This window comes from Cygnus olor, chromosome 3, assembly GCF_009769625.2.
Source record: "Cygnus olor isolate bCygOlo1 chromosome 3, bCygOlo1.pri.v2, whole genome shotgun sequence".
In the NCBI taxonomy this organism is placed as follows: domain Eukaryota; kingdom Metazoa; phylum Chordata; class Aves; order Anseriformes; family Anatidae; genus Cygnus; species Cygnus olor.
In genome coordinates, this window is record NC_049171.1 from 60,850,119 (window position 1) to 60,870,415 (window position 20,297).

Consider the following 20,297-nt stretch of genomic DNA (forward strand, 5'->3'; position numbering starts at 1 on the left):
GCTGTGGGGTAAGTGTTCGTTAGGAACGGTAAAGCTGAACACTCACTATTATTGAAGAACACTAACTGTCAATTCAATTAATTAGAAAAAAAATAATTCTCACAGACAATACAAAAATCTGATCAATGACCTGATAAAAATGTATAAAATAATAAATTAGTCCTTGTATGAGATGTCTCTGTAGTCTTAATTTCTGAAAGACTATTTCCTTAAGTTATGTTTTCAAAGACGAGGTTCTGTATTTACCATATAGTTTTCATATGAGTTGTACATAATTCTACAACCATTTTTCAGAACTTCAGAATCCTATGATGAAAACAACTTTTTATTTCTTTTCTAACTTTTTACATCTTTTAACCATTGTAGTATGAATTCCTCAAGACAGCCTGCCTCATATTCTAATGATTCTGATTATTCAGAATGCTCATGCTGAACCAGCATTAGACTGACTGGTGTTCTCAGCACCGTATTTATCCAAATATGACAGTCCAATGCTATATAAACCAAGTATTTAAAACCTTGACATATTAATAATGGACATTCAATACTGTCTGTGTTTATTAAACAACTTTAGACACATGGTCCACCCAGAATAAAAAGAAATACAAGGAAAGAAGGAACTTCAACTTACTGCGCCCACTGCTATATTGACTTTCCAATGATCTTCTTAAGAAGAAAACTGCCCTTCAACACTAACAATGAATCTACAGATATATAGTTCTCACATGTTAACAGAGAAAATTCACGTATACGACAAATTGTTATGTATATGACAGAAAAATGTATGTTTTACTAAAATAGGAAGTGAAGAGTGCATTACCTTGCAGACTTTCAATTAACAAGATTTTTAAAAACTGTAACTCCAACCATACCTTTCTTGCACTCCAGCAATCACATCTGAGATTCTTGTACATTTTTCACTTTACCTTCTAGAGACACCGAAAAAAAGAAAATGGTGGTTGATCTTTACCATAATCTGAAAGGACTGATAATAGAAGGCCACTGTAAGAACAAGTAGAGCTACTGTTTCCCCAGGATCTCTGGTCCTTCTGAAATCACGAATTTCTAAAAAGGATACAACCATTTTTAGTCTAAGCTCTCAGTTTCCAACCAAAATACCCAACTTTTATACATGATGTAGTCAATTGTGAAAATGATCAACTCTGCATTGGTGTATACTTTGTCTGAAAAAGGTAAACCATGCTAGTGTTAAAGGACCATAAAAGAAAACTCAGAAAACGCCTGGAGTGTCACTTTTTCCAGTGTAGGTGTACAATATATACAAGGAGAAGCTCAAAGAGGTATCTCAAAGGATTTTAAAAAGCTTTTCATTGCTGATGACACATTTTTCCCTGAAATAAGCCACTTCCTTTCTAAAACCCACACAGTACCTTATGTCAAGATTCAGTAACTTCTCTTAAAGTCTGTGTATACATTTTTCTTACCTAAAACACGGAAGTCTTAAATTCTCATTACTTTCCATGATTTAAGATCTATCAGCAGTCATGTGAGATTTCATACATTTCCACTCAGTAAAGAACATATTCTCCTTGTGACAGACTGAATACATGCAGTACCTGAGTATCACTAAGTACAATAGGCTTAGCAGGCATTTGAGAACTGCTATTACTGAATAGTTAGCAAAGCCAATAGAAGTTGGGGGAAAAAAATTCTTCTGGGCCACATGGGCACAGCCAACTGATTTTCATGCATGGTAAGTGGAAGTAAAACCTCAGGGTTTCTTCTTGGCTAGTGAAAATATACTGGACATCACCATTAAACTTCAGAATGTTTTTTTTCCTCCAAGATTTCTTTGGAATTGTCCCTAAAAATAAAATTGAAAAATATCAGTTCATGAGTTTTTTCAGTAAGATCCCCAACTTCATCTGCCCATAACAACACAGCAGAAGTGACCAAAATTACCTGTTAATATCAATGTCCAACTGATATTCTGGCTATAAAGCCAGAAGACAAAACAAGTATTTGTACTTGGACTGAGAAACCCCCATCATTATGGATCAAAACCAAACTTTACTGAGTTCAACCGACTGAAAAGAAAAAGCTAATTACATTAATTACACACTATGGTAGCGTTCATGTTTTTTTTCTTTTTTTTTTTTTTTTGGTGTAAAGCAAAAGTGAAGGAAGATATTTATACAGGAGAGGCGAAGAAAGAATTCTAGAAAATTGAAAGATAAACAATGTTAACAAAATGCAAGCTAAGCATCTAGTTGTTTTGCTTGTGGGCTGTATTCTTGAAACTGCCTAGAACGTCTTCATAACTACGTCAATAATCTGAATACCTGCACTATTAATAAAAATCATAAATCAGCAATAAATGCCAGTGAAGAAATACACACTTGTTAACAGCCACAAAGCAGTACAGTCCAGTATTTAGAAAACTAGTCTTGAGCTTGAGACCTGCATTCTATTCCTAGATTATCTGGCACATCATGAGTAAGGCTTTTCAACTTCCGGTGCCTTACTTTCAATTTTGCCTCTTTACTGCAAAACTTGTTTCTTGTCAAGTATTTATACATATAGCCCTATAAAGGCCCCTGCTAGTCTTGAGAAACAACCATAATACAAAATAGCTAGCGCCCCCAAAGAGTTCAACTATGACAATGCCTTCATTAAAAAAAAAAAAAAAAAAAGACTATATTCCTTGCTACCTACCACCAATCAAACTAACCATACTCAGTTCACAGTATTTTTTATTTCCTGCAAGGATGGCACATTTACAGAGATCTGACCTCCTTCTTGCTCATGCATCACTAAAACCAAAAATCTTAGTGTCATAAAGTGGTTAACAATTCCGTTAACAGTGCCTGAAATGGAATAGAATCTAGCTCACTCACCAGTATCTGTATTTGTTCTGAAATACTAACATGGGTAAAAAGAAATGAAAATGTAGTTTAGCCAGAAAAAGCAAACAGAAATTAAACAAATATGCACAGAATGCAGATCCTTTTGACTAAGAAGGTACCATTTTTACATAAACATTTTTGAGAAATTTGAACTTTGCAGCTTCTCTGACTATAGTGAGAGCAAACATACTGCAACAGCGCACTTCAAGTTGGAATCTCTGAATATCACTAAGCAGTCACTGCTCAGAAAAAAAACAGACACCTGATTAATGCTATGTATGTGAAGAACATCACCACCTAAAAAACAAAACAAAACAAAAAAAAACACTAAGATTTCACTCTGATTTTATAGATGCAAGGAGACTCAAGATAGCCAACTGAAATATGAAGAGAAGGTCCATCTTCATCTGCTATTGACGTGATAAATGAATACCTCACTAGTAAAAAAAAAAACCCTTCTCTAGAGCACCCGTATTCTCATTATACACAGTTTGCACTGTGTCTTCATAAATCTGTAATTTTTAGCAAGTTGTTCATTAAGCATGAACTCTCTTTTAAAATCTATTATTTTAATCTCTGAAGCCCACAACCACTTTACAAGTTCTGGTCATCTCCCATTCATTTTATTAACAGAACAGAGAAGGGCAATGAGTTGCTTCCTAAAGGAATCTTACCAACACTAAATATCAAAATCTATTAATTGATCAAACCACAGACATGCCTCTAAAGTCAGAGACTATTGTTTCTAGCAGGCCATTTTTAAGTATGCAATATAATGTTTCCACAAACCAGATAACATACTTCTGCAGCCACACAGACACCAGAAACTTATGGACCATTTTGTAAGAATCATTCATTTCCCAAAATCACCTTAATTCACAAATTGTAATTAGCTTTAACTGTTGGTTATTAAAAAAAAAAAAAAAGTACTTCAAAAGACAAGTCTACGCAAAGGAGCAATTACTCAATTGCTGTAGAGTACAGCAGTACTAAAATTCAGACCCATTCTCATTAAACCGTCCCATTATATCCAGTGATTTAGGAAGCACAAGAGAGCTGCTGAAAAGTAAATAAATCGCCAGTGGCTTTGATTGTTGTTTCATCCATGTTTTCTACTAGAGAATAAACACACCCATTTCAGAAAAAAACAAACAAACAAACAAAAAAACTTCTCTTACATCCCCACGGAAAAATCCTGTAATGTCAAAAACATTAGCACACAGAAGTATAGATAATTTGGAGTAATGACATTTCCTCATCATCTAAACAGAAGATCGAACATTGTGAATTGAACATAAAATCCACTTAAGAGTTTATCAACTGTCTGTATTTCAGAAAAAAAAAAAAGGATGTTATCAATTAAAAATTACCTCAATTCTCAAAGAAACAAAACCAGATAAGCAACCACTTTCAATAGTTAGTGAATTATAATGAGATGAAATTTTGCTTTTTTTCCCTTCCCAACCCCAACTCATAATCAACATTTAATATAAAAAATATTTAAACAAGAACTTTGCAAAACTGAACACTTAAGATTTCAGAGACACAGAAGACTGTATTTGACTAGTGCCCTTGTAAAAGGTACTGTAATTAACTACCTATACTCCATAAAAACAATTCATACCCTATCTTCATACAATTTCGCATAGCTATTCATTTTTGCAGCAGTAGTAGTTGCTCTGAAACTTTTTGCTTACGTTTTGAGTTTCAGAAATTGTTGATTACTGAAAAATGTATTTGAATTACATGATTAGAGTAAAAAAGTCAGAACACAAAATTACACAGACTAACTCTCTGTACCAGCTAGTCTCTTCGAAATATTATTGTACAACAGTTCCAGAAATTCAAGTACCTGGCTGCTTCTGAAGTTTAAGATCCTGAGAATTGTCTGAACAATTCAATGAGAAATTACTCATATAGCTATTTCTGAATAACAAATAAAAGCTAGATATGTGAAGTTTTAACGTCATGGTTTTAAAATCTGAATTTTATGCTTCTAATATCCTATACTTTGAAAAAAACATCATTTTCTGTTGTGATTAAAAATAATCTAACTATATTAAAATCACAGTCCAAAGCATACACTGCAGCAATCATTTCTGATATCCCAGCAGGCGCTGTTATTTTCCTACTCTTCTCGTATTTTATTTTGACTTTCAATTTGCCCAGATTTTCCAAAACAAGTTCAGATAGAAATCAAAATCAATTTACCCTAACTTTCCAAAACAAGTTCAGCTAGAAAAAGAAACTTAAAAGAGAAAAATGGAAGATGTATTCAGAAAGGTTGTGTTTTTTTTTTTTTATTCAGCTGTAGTAGCTTGACTTTCTACTATAACAAAGAGCTAGTATTAGAGAGCTTTTTAGAGCTTTTTTTCTTTCTTTCACTGATATCGTTTCCTTTCTAAGACCCTGATAAGGTTTGAAAATGCTATTAAGATGATCTTAACTTCAAAAACCCATTTGTAACCAAAAGCCAATTGGAGCCCCAATACAGTATCTGAAGATGCACTAGCATATACCAGTTTTTGCCTTTTCTCCTGAAGAATCCTCCATGAAAAGAATAACGCTGTGCAAACCTAGATAAGAATTGCAGTCTGTTTCCACAACAGAAAAACTCATTATAGAACATTAAATTACAACTCCATTTCTAGTAGGTAGAAGAACAAGAAATTGTAATTAAGTCAGTACTTCAGAATATACATTTTATTTAAGCACATAAAGCAATATCCAAAAGGCAAATTTATATAAAAAAATATTCAGCAGCCACTTAATTAAAAAATACGTACAAAATAAATTTAATGTACACAATACCTTAAGAGTATACAGTCCAACACCAGCAGTAGGTCTATGTAGCTTAAATATTATCTTTTGCATGTCTGTATTTGTCAACATAGACACAAATATTTTACAATGTAAATACGTGAATTCCAAAACAAATAATACAGCTAACTCATATTAGACAAAAACACATACTAGCTGCAAAACAGTGGGAAAAAATAGATATACACAAATCAATAAAATAAGCTTATTATTTTAAGCACAAAATAGACAGACCGACAACTAAATCTAATGTTCATTAGGCAGACACACTTCAGTGCAAAGACGGAACAGAGCTCTTATGTAAAAATACCATATACGATAGTATCATGCAGTATTGTAATTCTAGGACAATTTAAACTGTCACTGATAAAACAAACCTGGTTCTCATTATGGAAAATATCAGGGAAATTAATGAATAACTAAGGAAATTATTAAAATACCTTTTTCATTTGAACAACATGTTACCTTTGGTTTGAAAAAAAATAAAATTTTGCAAACATTGAAATAAATCTCTGCTGAAAATTCACTGGAATTCAGGTTTATCCATCACATAGCTTTGCAGTGCTCAGCCTGCAGGTTTGTACTAATTCAAGGCTCATTTCAGGATTCAGTATTACAAACTGAAGAAAAAAATCCCTCCCCCCTCCTTATACACTGAACAGCATGTACTGCTTCTTCAACATCACTGACAACACTGAGATACGTGCAAATGAAAAAATATTTATATATGAAAAGCTAGCTACCAAACAAGATCCAAAGTTGTTTACTAAGGTATCAATCCCATAGTAAGACCTCCTATAAACATATAATGCTGATGCCCTTTAGCTTCACTCACTTGTTCAAAGTCTAATCTACATGAAACCCATGCCAGAACTGATTTCCAAGTACTACACATTGCTACCTACTACTTGTACATACAACCCAAATGAACCCATGTAACATACATCTTGGTACATATCCAGTATTTGGCTCTGAAGTTATTACAAATGCTAAGAAGTCTGAGGCAAAGAACAGCAGTCAAGGGAATGAGAAAACAGACCAACAACAATGAAAAGTTCAACAAGAACAAGAGAAGATTTAAAAGGAAAAAATAAAATTAACATTTTTGTAGGTAGAGTTTTCTAATAACATGCATTTTTTAATAAGAGCCCAAATAGTATTTGGAACATAAGAAAGCAAAAACATCTCATTGTATAGCCAGACATGCCTACATCAAGCTTTGGACTAATACTTTACTTTTTCTAGTAGGAAAATTATATTTTTTAAAACATGAACCATTTTGGAAAATTTGAACTTTAATTATTAAACTTCTCCAAGTAAGCCATTTTGCCTCAGCAGGAAAAATACATTTCAACTTTATAGCAGTATGAAGTTAATAGTTGGACTAACTCCAGATAAACAGATTGCTAAAAAGTATTTAAGGCTGTTCAAAAATCAGAATTTGCTGTTAAGACTAACAAATGAAGCAAATAGTGTATATGTACAATCTGTAGCAGCCAGACCTCCACAACAGATCTTGAACAGGCACGTGACACTAACCAAGAAGGCTCCAGAAACTCTTTGGATGTTAGTTTATGGAGAAAAGGAGATCCTCAACAAAAAGGTGAAGAAAGCATATCAAGTCTGTTCCTGCTGATGAACTTATGAGAACATAGTATGTATGCTGCATTGTATTACTTACACTTCAATGCTTTAAGGCACTTGAACTAAGTACAGATACAGACAGCTACATTTAACATGTAACCTAGAACATAAACACTGCAGCAGTGCTATTAGATAAAACTTTTATTAGTAAGGATAAGAAATATCAATTTTATTCAAGAGGTCAGAGGTCAAACTGTCCTAAAAGTCAACATAACATAGTCAACATAGTCCTAAAAGACAACAGCTAGTATTGACTAGATGAACGATCAAAATATACAGAACATGAAATCTGTACCTGAGAGCACTGGAACATATTTGTTTTGATTTAGAAAGAAAATTATAGTGCAACCTGAAGTCAAGAATAAGCCTCAGTTTTTGCATTCTTTTTGATACAACATGCTGAATGAAAACTAGATTTAAAATAGATTAAAATTTTATCTCCTGTTCCATACTAGCTGCCGAGTTTAGTAGGGATAAATGTATGGCAGTAGAGTATACAAATGTATTTTATTTCTTTTTTTAGTTGCAGCAGTACCCTTATTGCACATATTGCTGATCAGGATCTAAAACACTGACATTGACACTGGAAGTATATTAAAAGAATTAATGTATACTAATAGAAAAATTGATACATACATGCAGTTACTAATTTGACTAACGAGGGCATCGGAATATGGTAACCAGCTAAAAAATTAAGTCCAAAATGTCCTGATTCTGATCTTCAGTGTAAAGCTTTAAAATAACAGTGATGGGTGCCAACAGTAGAAAAGAACACACGTTCACTAATATGGGAGTTTTCTTCAAAACATGCAAGAGGCAGATACAAACAACACCTATGTTTTGCCCAAAATGTTTTTTTTTTCCATTAAGCAAAGACTCCATGCTAAATTTGAAAGGAGAATTGTTATTCCAATACTTTTCTGAAATACTTGAGAATAAACTGTAGAATCTACTAAAACTTCTTATGAAACACATGCCAGGTATTTATCTACAAAAAAAAATCACATTTTCACAGCTGCTTAGAGAGTGGAAAGAGTGGGGAACGCAATTTTAACTTTGTTAACTTGCTCCCCTACAAATTTGGTCCTATCAAAAACTATACATGTCCTATTACAACCATTAATCAAAACCTGAGGTTAGTGACGTTTTTAAAAACTGAAGGTATTTCTGTTGTAATATTTTAAGTACAATAAAGACAGAAGAGAATAGCGACATTGAGTGGAAATAAATCAGTAACGAGTGGTAGTTCAGTAACATACCTTAGGAGAATATTTAGCTTTAAGAATATTCAATAGAACAGTTGTAATATAAACTGAGGTTCCCACTTCCCAAACTATACACCACATAGCAAAACTAAATTGTTTACAAAAATACTTCAGTGTTCTTCCCAACTATATACACACACACACACCTAGAAGGGTGTTTCAAGAAGTCTAAGAGTGTTTACTAAATTTTGTACATGAATTATCTATATATTAAAGTTCAAGACTTCATAAAAGTTAAAAATGTTAAATTGTCAGTGAAAATTAGGCAAAAATAAAAATATTCAGTGCAACACCTTAAAAGTTCACATACAAATTTGTTACCAATCTAGTAGTGAGAATTACCATGTCAATTAAAAAGTTTAAAAATTCAATTCTGGATTATAAATAGGTCCTATTTTTTTTTCCAATATACCAAGATATAAACATCAATTATTTCACTTTTCTTTGCACTACTGTCTTGTAAATGCTTTTTGTTGTTTAGCTTTCACAATATCATCAGGAGATGCTGATTTGAAGTCAAACGGTGTTATGGCTGTTATAGGAGCAATCTCCTTGGGTTTTACATCTTGTACTTGTCTACTGTATAGGAAAGCTTTGTGCATACCAGTTGTGTGTCGCTTATATCCTTTTGGAGGATAACGAAGACATAAGGTTAAAGCAAAAGCTGAAGGTCTTGCACACAGAGCCTTCACCCATGAAAGAGACAAGTCCTGCCTCTTAGAAGTAAGCCCTCTTTTGATCTTTTTATTCGTTTTAGCAAAACCAGAACTTTTTCCCTGCTTTACTTTTAAATGTTTTGTTTCAGGAATTAAGATATTTGACTGTCCTACTACATTTTGTTCTGCAGATGCATCTGCATTTTTTAAAAGGACACTTAAATCAATGTTTGTTCTTTTAGAGGGCCTCAAATCAGTTACACTGAGCATGGAGACGTCCTTTTTTTCTTGAGTATTATCTACTTCAAAAGCCTCTGCTATTAAATCAGAGAGTGATAAGTTCTCAACTTCCTTCAGTGGAGAAACTGTAGAGAGGGCTAGCGAAGACAAAGATCCTGTTAACTCTGGCATCCCACCTGAAGTCTGTGCTTGACTTACTAGTTGTGATAATGATGATGCTCCCAAACTCCTATCTGTGAGACTTGCTGTTGACTGGGTATAAAGATCAGCCAAAGAGTAACAGTGGCTTGCACTACTTTCCTGGTGCTCCTGAAGTAAGTCAGCCAATGATGTACTTCCAGACCTTAACACCGGCAAAGCAGCCATCTGTGAAGAGGGGCTTTCTTGTTTTCTACTTTGCGCAAGTGAAGAAAAATTTTCAAGAAGTTCATTCTTTCTATCTGCAGTATGACTGACTTCATTATCAAGAGCCAATTTTCCTAAAGCACTTGATATACAAGGAGGACTATAAAAATTTGCATTACTATTACCATCAGAAACATTTGAGGAAACAAGAGGAATGCTGTCTTGAAGACTCAGAGAATCACAAGCCACATTCTGCATCAGCAAGGATTTTAAGTCCTGTGTCTCCTTGCTTTTGAACTTCTTAAAGGAAGAATTTCCAGATGGGTTACTTCCTATGCTAAAGCAAACATCTTCACTGTCAGGAATCAAACTTATTACATTAGCACTTTCTGGTAGTTGATTCTCTGCCTGATTATTCACAGGCTCACAAAGTGATCCTTTACACAAATCATCACTGAAAGAAGACAGAACAAGTGATGAGGATTTTGATCCTTTCTTTTCAGATGAAGGTACGCTGGATTTTTTAACATTAAGGAGCATTTTGTCATTTGCAACTAAGGAGTAACAAGCTGAACCAGCTTTGGCTGTCAAGTTTCCAAGCCCAGGTTTGCTGGTGTTGTCAGCAGCATTTTCTACTGCACAAGAGAAACTGTCTTTATTAATAAATATTTCTGGACAACAAAGTAAGTCTCCTTACCTTACAATAGCCAATTTTCAGATGGAAGTGCAGTCACAATGAAACATCCATTTTTTTTTTTTTTTTTAAGTAGACAGCAGCAACAAAAATCAAGAAGAAACATGAAAAGGCATTTAATTACTAAGTGTTACTCACATATATCCACTGTTCTACAATTAAATTATGGTTATCTACTGAAATACTTAAGAAACTTTACAAATCAGCAAAGAAATGCCAGCAAAGGTTATGAAGATTTAAAGTATAAACAAAAACACGATAGTTACTATATAAACATTACCAAAAAAAAAAAAAAAGGAGGCATTTGGGATGGGAGATATCAGCTCACCAAACAAATACTAAGTACAACTTAGGAAATGTATTCACACAATTAAGTCTTACATTAGAATACAGAAATTTACTGTGAAATGCAGATGGTTGCTTACAGTCAGAATTTAAGCCGACACTAAGGTTTTGACTTCCAACTCAAGAAAAGCTACTGCTTCCTTTAAATGCTTTTTAGACCACAGAAATAGAAGTTGGTGTTTTTAAAACTTCCAATAAATTACTAATGCAACAATAATCACCTTCACAGCTTGTGAAGCCAAAATTAAATTGTACATAGAAATGAATCATCTTGAATCCAAACAATTAAATATTAGTATACCTTTTGTCGTCTTTCCTACAACCATAGCATCCTCATTGTGGGTCTTCACATTTTGCTTACTGCCTTGGGAAAGCACAAGATCCAAGGCCTTCTGTACATCAAATTTACTATCCAGTACTGCTTGCACCATTGTTTGCTCTGGTACAGACTCTGCCAAAACTTCTCTCATTTGATCAAGGCATGAATTAACACGGGCTACAAAAGACAAATAACTGTTATAAACTGGCACAAAATAAAGTCTTAATAGAGCAGCCTACAAACACCATGCATCTGATTTCTTACCATGATAAATTTTACCCCCAAACCCTGGAGAATATTTGACTCATTTCAACTATTACTACAAGGAACATATTACTGACTACTATATATTCATTAAAGTCTCATAATTGAAAAATCTTAACGTACAATTGACTGCAGAGAAGAAATACAAATAATCACCTTAAATGGGATTCCGCATTGACTTACTAAATGACTTTGAATAATTTTAACAGCACATTTTAAGTGTTTACAGGTGCTATAATTTAGATCTAAAATAAAACAGCATTTTTGGGACCCTCAGGCCCTAACAAGAAATAAATAAATACTAGCATCCCTGGATCAACATGTCAGCTCTTTCAAATTACCAGCAACCTTTACCTTTCTTAAAACTGTAAAACATCTTTTGGATCATAAAATCTCATTTTATCTGCACCATATTTCTACGTAGGAATACAGAAATATGGTACAGATAAAATGAGATTTTATGAAAAAATGTCACAGAACGTAAAGGGAAATTAAAACAAAACTTAAATAATCAAATCTTAAAGTGAAAAAATATATAGAAGCTATTTTCAATTTTCAGAATTTGAGCATAGCTCACAATGCAAGAAAGTATACAACTTGGTAAGCAAACTTTAAGTTAAAGTAGACAGTAAAATTGCCAACTAAAATAAACCTTATTATGTCTTGACTTTCCACACAACTGAAGACTGAATATTCATGAGGCTGCCATTCACTGGAAGTAGTGTTCTTATCAGGTACAAACACAACAGAAGAAAATCTTGAAAATCATGAATATCTTCTGCCAGTTGTTCGGATTTCAGGAAGACTACTAAACAACAGGAAGAAAACTGCAGGTTCTTTATTTGAACACCTCCTCAAAGATGGGGAGGATTAAAGAACTCTGCTGAACAAATGCAACACCACAGAATTCCAGCTTCCACGAGGTTACTTAAATCAGCTGCCTTGATCCATAATGCAAACAGCAAGTCTATGCTTCCCTGCATTTGCTCTTCAAAACAAGTACGGGCATAGCCCTGGACAATGTGTTCGCTGGCCATTTTGCAGGTCCTGAGGGAACTTGCGGATTATAGTTCCTAAGCTGCTATCCCGTCATATTTGAGAAGTTGTGGCAGTCCAGTGAAGTTCCTTCTGACTGGAAGAGGGGAAACATAACCCCCATTTTAAAAAAGGGAAAACAGGAAGACCCAGAGAACTGCAGACCAGTCAGTTTCACCTTTGTGCCTGGTAAGGTCATGGAGCAGATCCTCCTGGAAACTATGGTAAGGCACGTGGAAAATAAGGAGGTGACTGGTGACAACCAGCATGGCTTCACTACGGGCAGATCACGCCTGACAAGTTTGGTGACCTTCTACGACATGGTTACAGCACTGGTGAATAGGGAAAGAGCAACTAACATCATCTACCTGGACTTGTGAAAAGCATTTGACACCGTCCCCTATGACATCCTTGTCCCTAAATTGGAGAGACATGGACTTGACAGATGGACCACTCGTTGGGTAAAGAATCAGCTGGATGGTTGCACTCAAAGAGTTGTGGTCAACAGCTCAATGTCCAGGTGGAGATTGGTAACAAGTGGCGTTCCTCAGGGGTCACTGCTGAGACCAGTGCTGTTTAACATCGGTAACATGTACAGTGGGATTGAGTGCACCCTCAGCAAGTTTGCTGATGACACCAAGTTGCACGCTGGAGGCATGGGATGCCATCCAGAGGCACCGGAACAGGCTTGAGAGATGGGCCTTTGTAAACCTCATGAAGTTCAACAACGCCAAGTGCAAGATCCTGCATCTGGGTCAGGGCAATCCTAAGCACAAATACAGGCTGGGCAGAGAATGGATTGAGAGCAGCCCTGAGGAGAAGGACCTGGGGTGTTGGTTGATGAGAAGCTCAACATGAGCTGGCAAGGTGCACTTGCAGCCCAGAAAGCCAACCAAACCCTGAGCTACATCAAAAGAAGCGTGGCCAGCAGGGTGAGGAAAGTGATTCTCCCCCCCCCATCTGGTCTCAAAAACCCAGTCTACTGTGTTGTCTAAACTACCTTTATCCACAGACTGACTGACTCTTTTTTAAGTTACCCTATGCAGCATTAATTCCTGCTGCAAAAACGTGTTTACTACACCCCAATTTAACAGATTTACCTATATGTCTGCATATTATCATAGGTTTTACCAATTTACTTGATATTGAATCTAGATTTGTCTATTGTTACAGAATTTTCTGCAAGTTCTGTTTTAAATAACAAATTTCATTCATACATTTTATTGTCTGTTCATTCACCGATACACTTTACCTTGTGCTTACTAACATCATAAAAATAATCCTGAATATTCCCAAAAAATTAAGAACTAAATTAGCTATTAATACTTAGGAAAGACACTTGTGAATCTTTTTTCACAGAACATTTAATTAAGCTATCAGCTAGCAGGTTTAAAAAACAAAAGCAAGTATTTTTTCCCACGTCAATCAGCGTGGAACTTTGCTTGGAACCTGGAGCTCACAGCTGCAGGACTGAATGGAAACCAAGGTCCAGTGGGTTCAAAACAATATTAGATAAGACTAATTAGAGGATACAGGAATCTAGAGACATTGTTTCAAGGAAATGCATGATTTAGAAAATCTGTCAAATACTCCTAACTGCAATAATTTGGAATGTAATAGAAGCAAGAGACTATTCTATAAATACTCTGTTTTTCATACTTTCCCCTAGTCATCCATTTTTAGAGTCAAAATATTGAGCTAGATGTCTGAAACAATACAGCTGTTCTTATGTTTGAATTTCATATCAAATCTCATCATTTCCAATTATAAACTAAGACCATATTTCACTGTATGCAAGCAAGTTACAAGTGGAACACAAAAGGTAGTTACGAATTTGAAGAACCACCACCAATGCTATTGTTCATGAAGTGTGCTGCTCTAACACCAGCTTACAAAATAATGCTATTCTAGTACCGGATTACAAAATAGTGAACATGAGTCTTTCATGTAACAAACACTGACCTAGGATTATTTTAGTTAGTCTTTAAGTCATAAAAGAGATTCTTCTGAGAACTATTATTTTTCTATAATTACCTCTATCAACTTCATCCAACTGATGATTGGATGCAAAATAACCAGCAGTATCTTCTGTACCTTCGTAGCCATATTCTTCTTCTAATGGCTCAGCACATGTTGCTGGTTTGTCTCGTCTTGAGTAGATAAACTGAGCGGCTATATTAGGTAAAAAAAAAAACAAAAAAAACACAAAGTATTAAAACAATTCAATTATTTCTTCCTTCAAAAACTAAACCTATCTACAAGAAAAAAAGTTAGGATGCTGACCAGTTTTCACCCAAGTGAAAAGACAGGCTGGGCAATACCCTTGTATCTGTCTATGTAACGCAATTATTCTACAAAGTTCAGTACACAAATAGAAAAATATATTCCAGATATGAAAAAACTATTTTTCATACTGAATTATCACCAATGGCCTAACATCTTCATAACCTTACTCCACTTTTTTTTTCCTTTTTAACTCAGTGCCAGCAAAAAAAAATAGCATGAAAATAAATGCTGCTTTTACAGTATTGCACTGCCAAACTATTGATAACAGTTTACCTCAGTTGAGCACATTCTTCTTTTTGTGGAATTTCATTGGAAACACAGGTCATGAGTTAGAATGTACATTCATACCAAATTTTTAACAGGTGCATAATTCCATTCTGATTTAACAGCACATTAACATATATACAGACATATATATATATATATACAGCTCGTGCTGAACATGAGCTCGTGACATACTCTAAGAAATGTACAAAGCATAACATCAACTGGTGTCCTTATGTTTCCAATGTCCTTGTAAATTTAATATTCTACCACGCTCAGAAATACTTACTGAAACCACATGCAATATCCAGAAGTAGTATTACCTTAGCAACTGTTCCCCAAACACATACTATTGCATATTCAATCACCATAACTGAAGCAACTATTAACATTAAAAGACTACTATTTTAATATAGTAGTCTTTTAATAGACTACTATATTCTGTATACAGAGAATTACATAGAAAGAATCCTTAAGAAAATTATAGTGCACAAACACCAGAATTAATTTTGCGATTTAGCAGTTTATACATTACAAGAGTTCATCACCAAATATAAAACTTATTAATATAAAATCTTATTTCTTAGAAAACATCTGCAAAATCCTAGCAGCTAAACTTAGAAATTGAATATGAGACCATCGTAATTTAAATCAGGAAGCGTGACTACAAATAACAAGAATACACACCTTGATTAGCTTATCTAAAAAGAACAGGATGACAGAGGAACAGACCTTTAAAGACCTAATTAAATCAAGTACCTGTGGCCAGAGGCCACAGACTACATCACAAATGCAGTGGGTTTAGATCCAGTCAAGTTACCCGCAGTAGCACAGCTTCACATCAACATCAGCTATACTATTTTTTGGGGCTTACTCAGCTCTAGAAACACTGCCAAATCTGGGGAAACCCTGAATAATCTTTCAGAGAATTGTGTGATGAACACAACCTCATGGTTTTACAGTCACCTAGACTCAGCCACTCCAATCACACCCTACTCAAGCACGTAGCATCACTATATTTGCTCCTATTTTGCGATGTTCCCAAAGCTCAGAGACTTTTTAACACCACGCAATCTTGCATGAGAACAGAAGCAACTGAGGACCAGCGGTGCATCCCACAGTACGACTCCTTGCCAAACGTTTATTCAAAGTTGTGTATGAGATGTCAAATACCAGGAGCAAAATCACAGCTGCCAAGCCCAGCCAAGTCCTACTGACACTTTTTAAAGACACCATATGTTTTAAGACCATCAACGCATCCCCATAAACCAGGTTTCTGACCATCCATTATCCAAGATAATAAAATGGCATGATTGAACACGTAGACAGTACTTGTATGTAATTATTGGAACTAACCTGTTGAAGGAGAAATGCAATAGTCATCTTCTACTGATTGGCCATACACATCATCATCTTCAAAATCTATGAAGCAAAACCATTAAGATTAGTCTGCACAATTTCCAAGTATTTCATGCATTGGTTCAAATCGCAGTTTTCATGTAAGGTATTAAGTATTTCAGAAGTACTGTTAATTTGCCTAGGTAAGAAATTCTACACTGCAACAACAGAATTGGTTTTCTCTTTAGAGAACAGAATTAAGCATTTAATACTCTATTCCTTAGCTGAAAATTTTTAAAAGTTGCAATGCTTCACACCTCCTCCTTCATCATCTCCTTTGGAAGACAGCCCTCATAAGCCAAACTCAACTTTCTACAGTTCTACAGGCTTTTAACCATAGCACTTCTCTTGATATTTTTGTTTGACATCTCAGTAGTCTAACCACAGAGAGATCCCTACTTCAGTAACTCACGTTGGTATTTCTACTCCATACTTATCAACTTCTCACCTTTCTTCTCTGGTCTATCCTCATGGTCACCCACCTGTTAACTCAAGTTCAGCAAGGCAAAACTGCAATTCACAATTCCCTTTGACTACGCAAAATTGTCTCAACCAAAGAGGAAGAATCCTATTCAACTACCTACACATAGACATATACTCTCTCAATTAAGAAAATAAAAATCATATCTAGAATTATTAATCAGGAATCACAATGAGAAAGTAAATTATTTCCAAATAAAAAATAAATTATTCTAATATTATGTAAGTCTTGAAAATAAATTTGCACTTGTCACTAAGTAGGAATGAAATACATGAAGAACATTTTTAAGGATGTTATTGCACATGCTTGATGGGTTAACTGATAACGTGTATTTTTGTTTATTTTTGAGTTGTGTTTTTTTTTTAAAGAGTGGAAGGGAAAAGCTAGCAGCTAAAAAGAAATTCTGTACTCTGATATCAACTTAACAACCACTGAGCTGGGACATTACAAACATCACATCCATCCAAAAGAAACACAGAATTATTTGGTAATTTATTAGGTATACTTGCACTAGTATAACCTGCAAGGCAGGCCGTGCAATGGTAATGGTTCACACAGATTTAAATGACTTGCCCCAAAGTTGCAAAAACACGGCACAAAACCCAACTATGCACTTTGCAAGAAATGTTCAGAGGACAGGTGCAATGTTTTGTATCTGACCGAGTGGCAACAAAATAGCTGCTCCCATACCAAGGTGCTATCTGAAACAGTATCAAGTGGAAGTAGGTCCATTTTTCCACACCCAGAGCCAACACAAACAAAACCTTTGAGTGAAGGGCGCAATTGACAGTTTGCCTAAATTAATGGGACGGGAAACAAAGAAAGCCTGCAGATAAGAACCAAACTCTAACGTAAGTTTGCAGGGAACGAATGAGCTGTCGAGTGAAACATGACAGAAGGTAGCTCTTCCTCAGACGCTCAGCTCCATCTTTAGGACACCACCTCTATGTTCTGGCCGAATATCAGCACTCCATTGCCTGAGCCGGCCCAGGACCACAAACCTTCCCAAGCCCGCAGAGGGGCCGGCTCGGTTACACCTGGGCCGGCTTTCAAACCACTCCCACGCCTCCGGGAGGCGGTCGCTGCCGGGCGGCAGGCAAATCACCCCGCCGCGCCTCGGCCCAGCGCGCCGGAGCCGTGCTGTCCCCGGCCGGGGTGCGAGGCTTCGCCCGGAGCCTCGCCCAACCCCCGCGCGAGAAGGGGAGGGGAGGGGAGGGGAGGAGAGGGGAGGGGAGGGGAGGAGAGGGGAGGGGAGGGGAGGAGAGGGGAGGGGGCCTCTGCCCTCCCACCGCCCCAGCAGACCCCCGGCGCCCCCCGGCACCGGGCCCGGCCCCGCCGCGGAGGCTGCCACGACCCCACGGGGACGGGGCGGGGACGACGTCCGAGGAGGGGGGAGGCCCCCGCAGCTCCGCCGGCGGCCGCTGCCCGCCACTACCTTCGTCGTAGTTGTAGCCTCGGACGTTCCTGTGCCGGGACATGATGGCAGCGGGCGCCTCGCTCGCCCGCGCTGGCGCTGGCACGGTGGGACTAGGGCGCCATCTTGGTCTCCGCCGGGCCGGGACGAATCATCCTGCGCATGCGCGTCCAGGCCGCTTCCGCCCGCGGCGAGCCCTCGCGCATGCGCGATGCTTCTACCCCCCCGCCTGTCACGGGCGCTGCACGGCTGGCAACGGGGGGGGGGGTGAAGGGAAGGGGAGGGAAGGGAAAGGGAAGGGGAGGGAAGGGGAGGGCAGGTCAGCAGAGTGGAGGGGAGGAGAGGGGAGGGGAGGGGAGGGGAGGGGAGGGAAGGGAAGGGAAGGGGGCTGCTCCCCTCACATGCTGCCCATCAGCACTCAGCCATCCGACCCCACTGTTTTGACATTTGAAGCGTGTCTATGACATTATTCATTAAGCACAAAGGTGATAAACTGCTGGAACTGTGCGTGTATAAGCATTCATATTTATAAGCATTTATATTTAAGGTCACTGAAATCCGAAACAGTTGCATCTGTGAAGACAGCTCAGTATTCTGGATTGGCATGAATTCTCTGGAGGGAACGCTCGTTTGAACACACTCAAAACACTGTCTCCATCATTGTGTACTGTGGGGTTGGAGAGGCTTAGACACGTGCTGCAAGTGTGGTTACAGGCCTGAAAGGCCTCTTGGCCACCCATTGCGGCCCAGCAGCTGACCAGCTTAAACTGGTGGCTGTAGGTAAATGCAGGCTGCATTGTTTAGCATTGCTATTGGCAGCATTAAATGCCAATACTTTGAGGAGTTGGGTTCCGTGGTGTTCTTGGTCTGACTTCATTGCCATGTGATGACAGGCACCACCTAAAAGCCAGTTAGACCTGGTAGTGCAGGCACACGCCTACAGCCGCAGCAGCACAGGGAGGTCGCAAGCCCACTGGTGCTCCCAGGCCTCAGTAGCACAGGTGTGCCTCTGCTGAGCTCCAGCTTGACAGCCTCTGCTGCTTCTCCTCTCCGTGGCTCAGCTGTTCCCCGGATACCTGCACTCACCCACATGCTCACACGCTGCTAGGCAGGCGATCCCACCAATATTTCTCAAGTCAGATGTCTCTACCTTCCAATTGAGACCTCTAATACTTTATTTACCATTTTCTTGTCCTCCTCAGACACTGCCACAAATCCGGCCTCCTCCAGCCACTTGCATGGCCTAGATGTCCCCAGATATCCCACCTTCCAGACACACATCCCCACAAGCACGCAGACCCTGCTTTTCCAGCCAGCACCCAGCTATCGTCTTGTCCCCTCCCACAAGCCAAAACTGTCACTATCTGCTCCACATCCTTCCCTGTCACCGCCGGAGGCAGGGTGTGTTAAACATAAGCCAAAGTTTGTGTTCATATACAAATTGTATGCAAATGTGCAGATTGTTTCCTTGTGTTATTTGCATATTTCTAATTAATTTGTACAGAACAGCACATGCAGCTGCACAAACTTATGATCTGTACAACGTCTTTCACATGGTGCTAAGATTAAAGGGGACGTGGAAATAAAAATTTCTAATTACTGTTGTTGTACTGATGACCTTCGGTGACACAAATGTTCTCTACAGCAGAGGTTTGACAGAAGTTGTGTTAATCACTATCAGTCCCAATCTCTTGATATGGGTCAAAGATACTGAAGTGAAGAATTGCCACCATACATTATGATTTAACATTACACTCTTGCTGTATGTTAAGTTCTACATGGTACAAAACATCCTTTGGGAGGTCTTGAGTGTTTTCAAATCCTGTTTTTAAAGGATTAAGGCTATTTACAAAAATTTACTAAAACCATTTGTAACAGTAGTGATTCCCAGCAGAAATGTGTGAAATTTCTAAACAGCTCTTTCCCATTGCTGCTGATAGCAGCGGAAGTCAACAACTAG

The 20,297-nt window shown here is 37.4% G+C and overlaps 1 protein-coding gene across 2 annotated transcripts in view; it reads right to left on the reverse strand.

Annotated features, from left to right (window-relative positions):
* Positions 1 to 19,668, reverse strand: part of HBS1L (HBS1 like translational GTPase) — a 61,445-nt gene extending 41,777 nt beyond the window's left edge. Inside the window, exons 1-5 of one of the 2 annotated variants that reach the window (XM_040550973.1) lie at positions 18,359 to 19,668; positions 16,401 to 16,466; positions 14,529 to 14,666; positions 11,178 to 11,372; positions 10,023 to 10,529 (exon numbers count right to left, since the gene is read on the reverse strand). In XM_040550973.1, coding sequence (XP_040406907.1) covers positions 10,023 to 10,529; positions 11,178 to 11,372; positions 14,529 to 14,666; positions 16,401 to 16,466; positions 18,359 to 18,401 — 949 coding nt within the window. In that variant the 5' untranslated portion in view covers positions 18,402 to 19,668. The remainder of the gene's footprint in view (positions 1 to 10,022; positions 10,530 to 11,177; positions 11,373 to 14,528; positions 14,667 to 16,400; positions 16,467 to 18,358) is intronic. The other variant, XM_040550974.1, reaches the window with a different exon arrangement.
* Between the last annotated feature and the right edge of the window lie 629 nt (positions 19,669 to 20,297).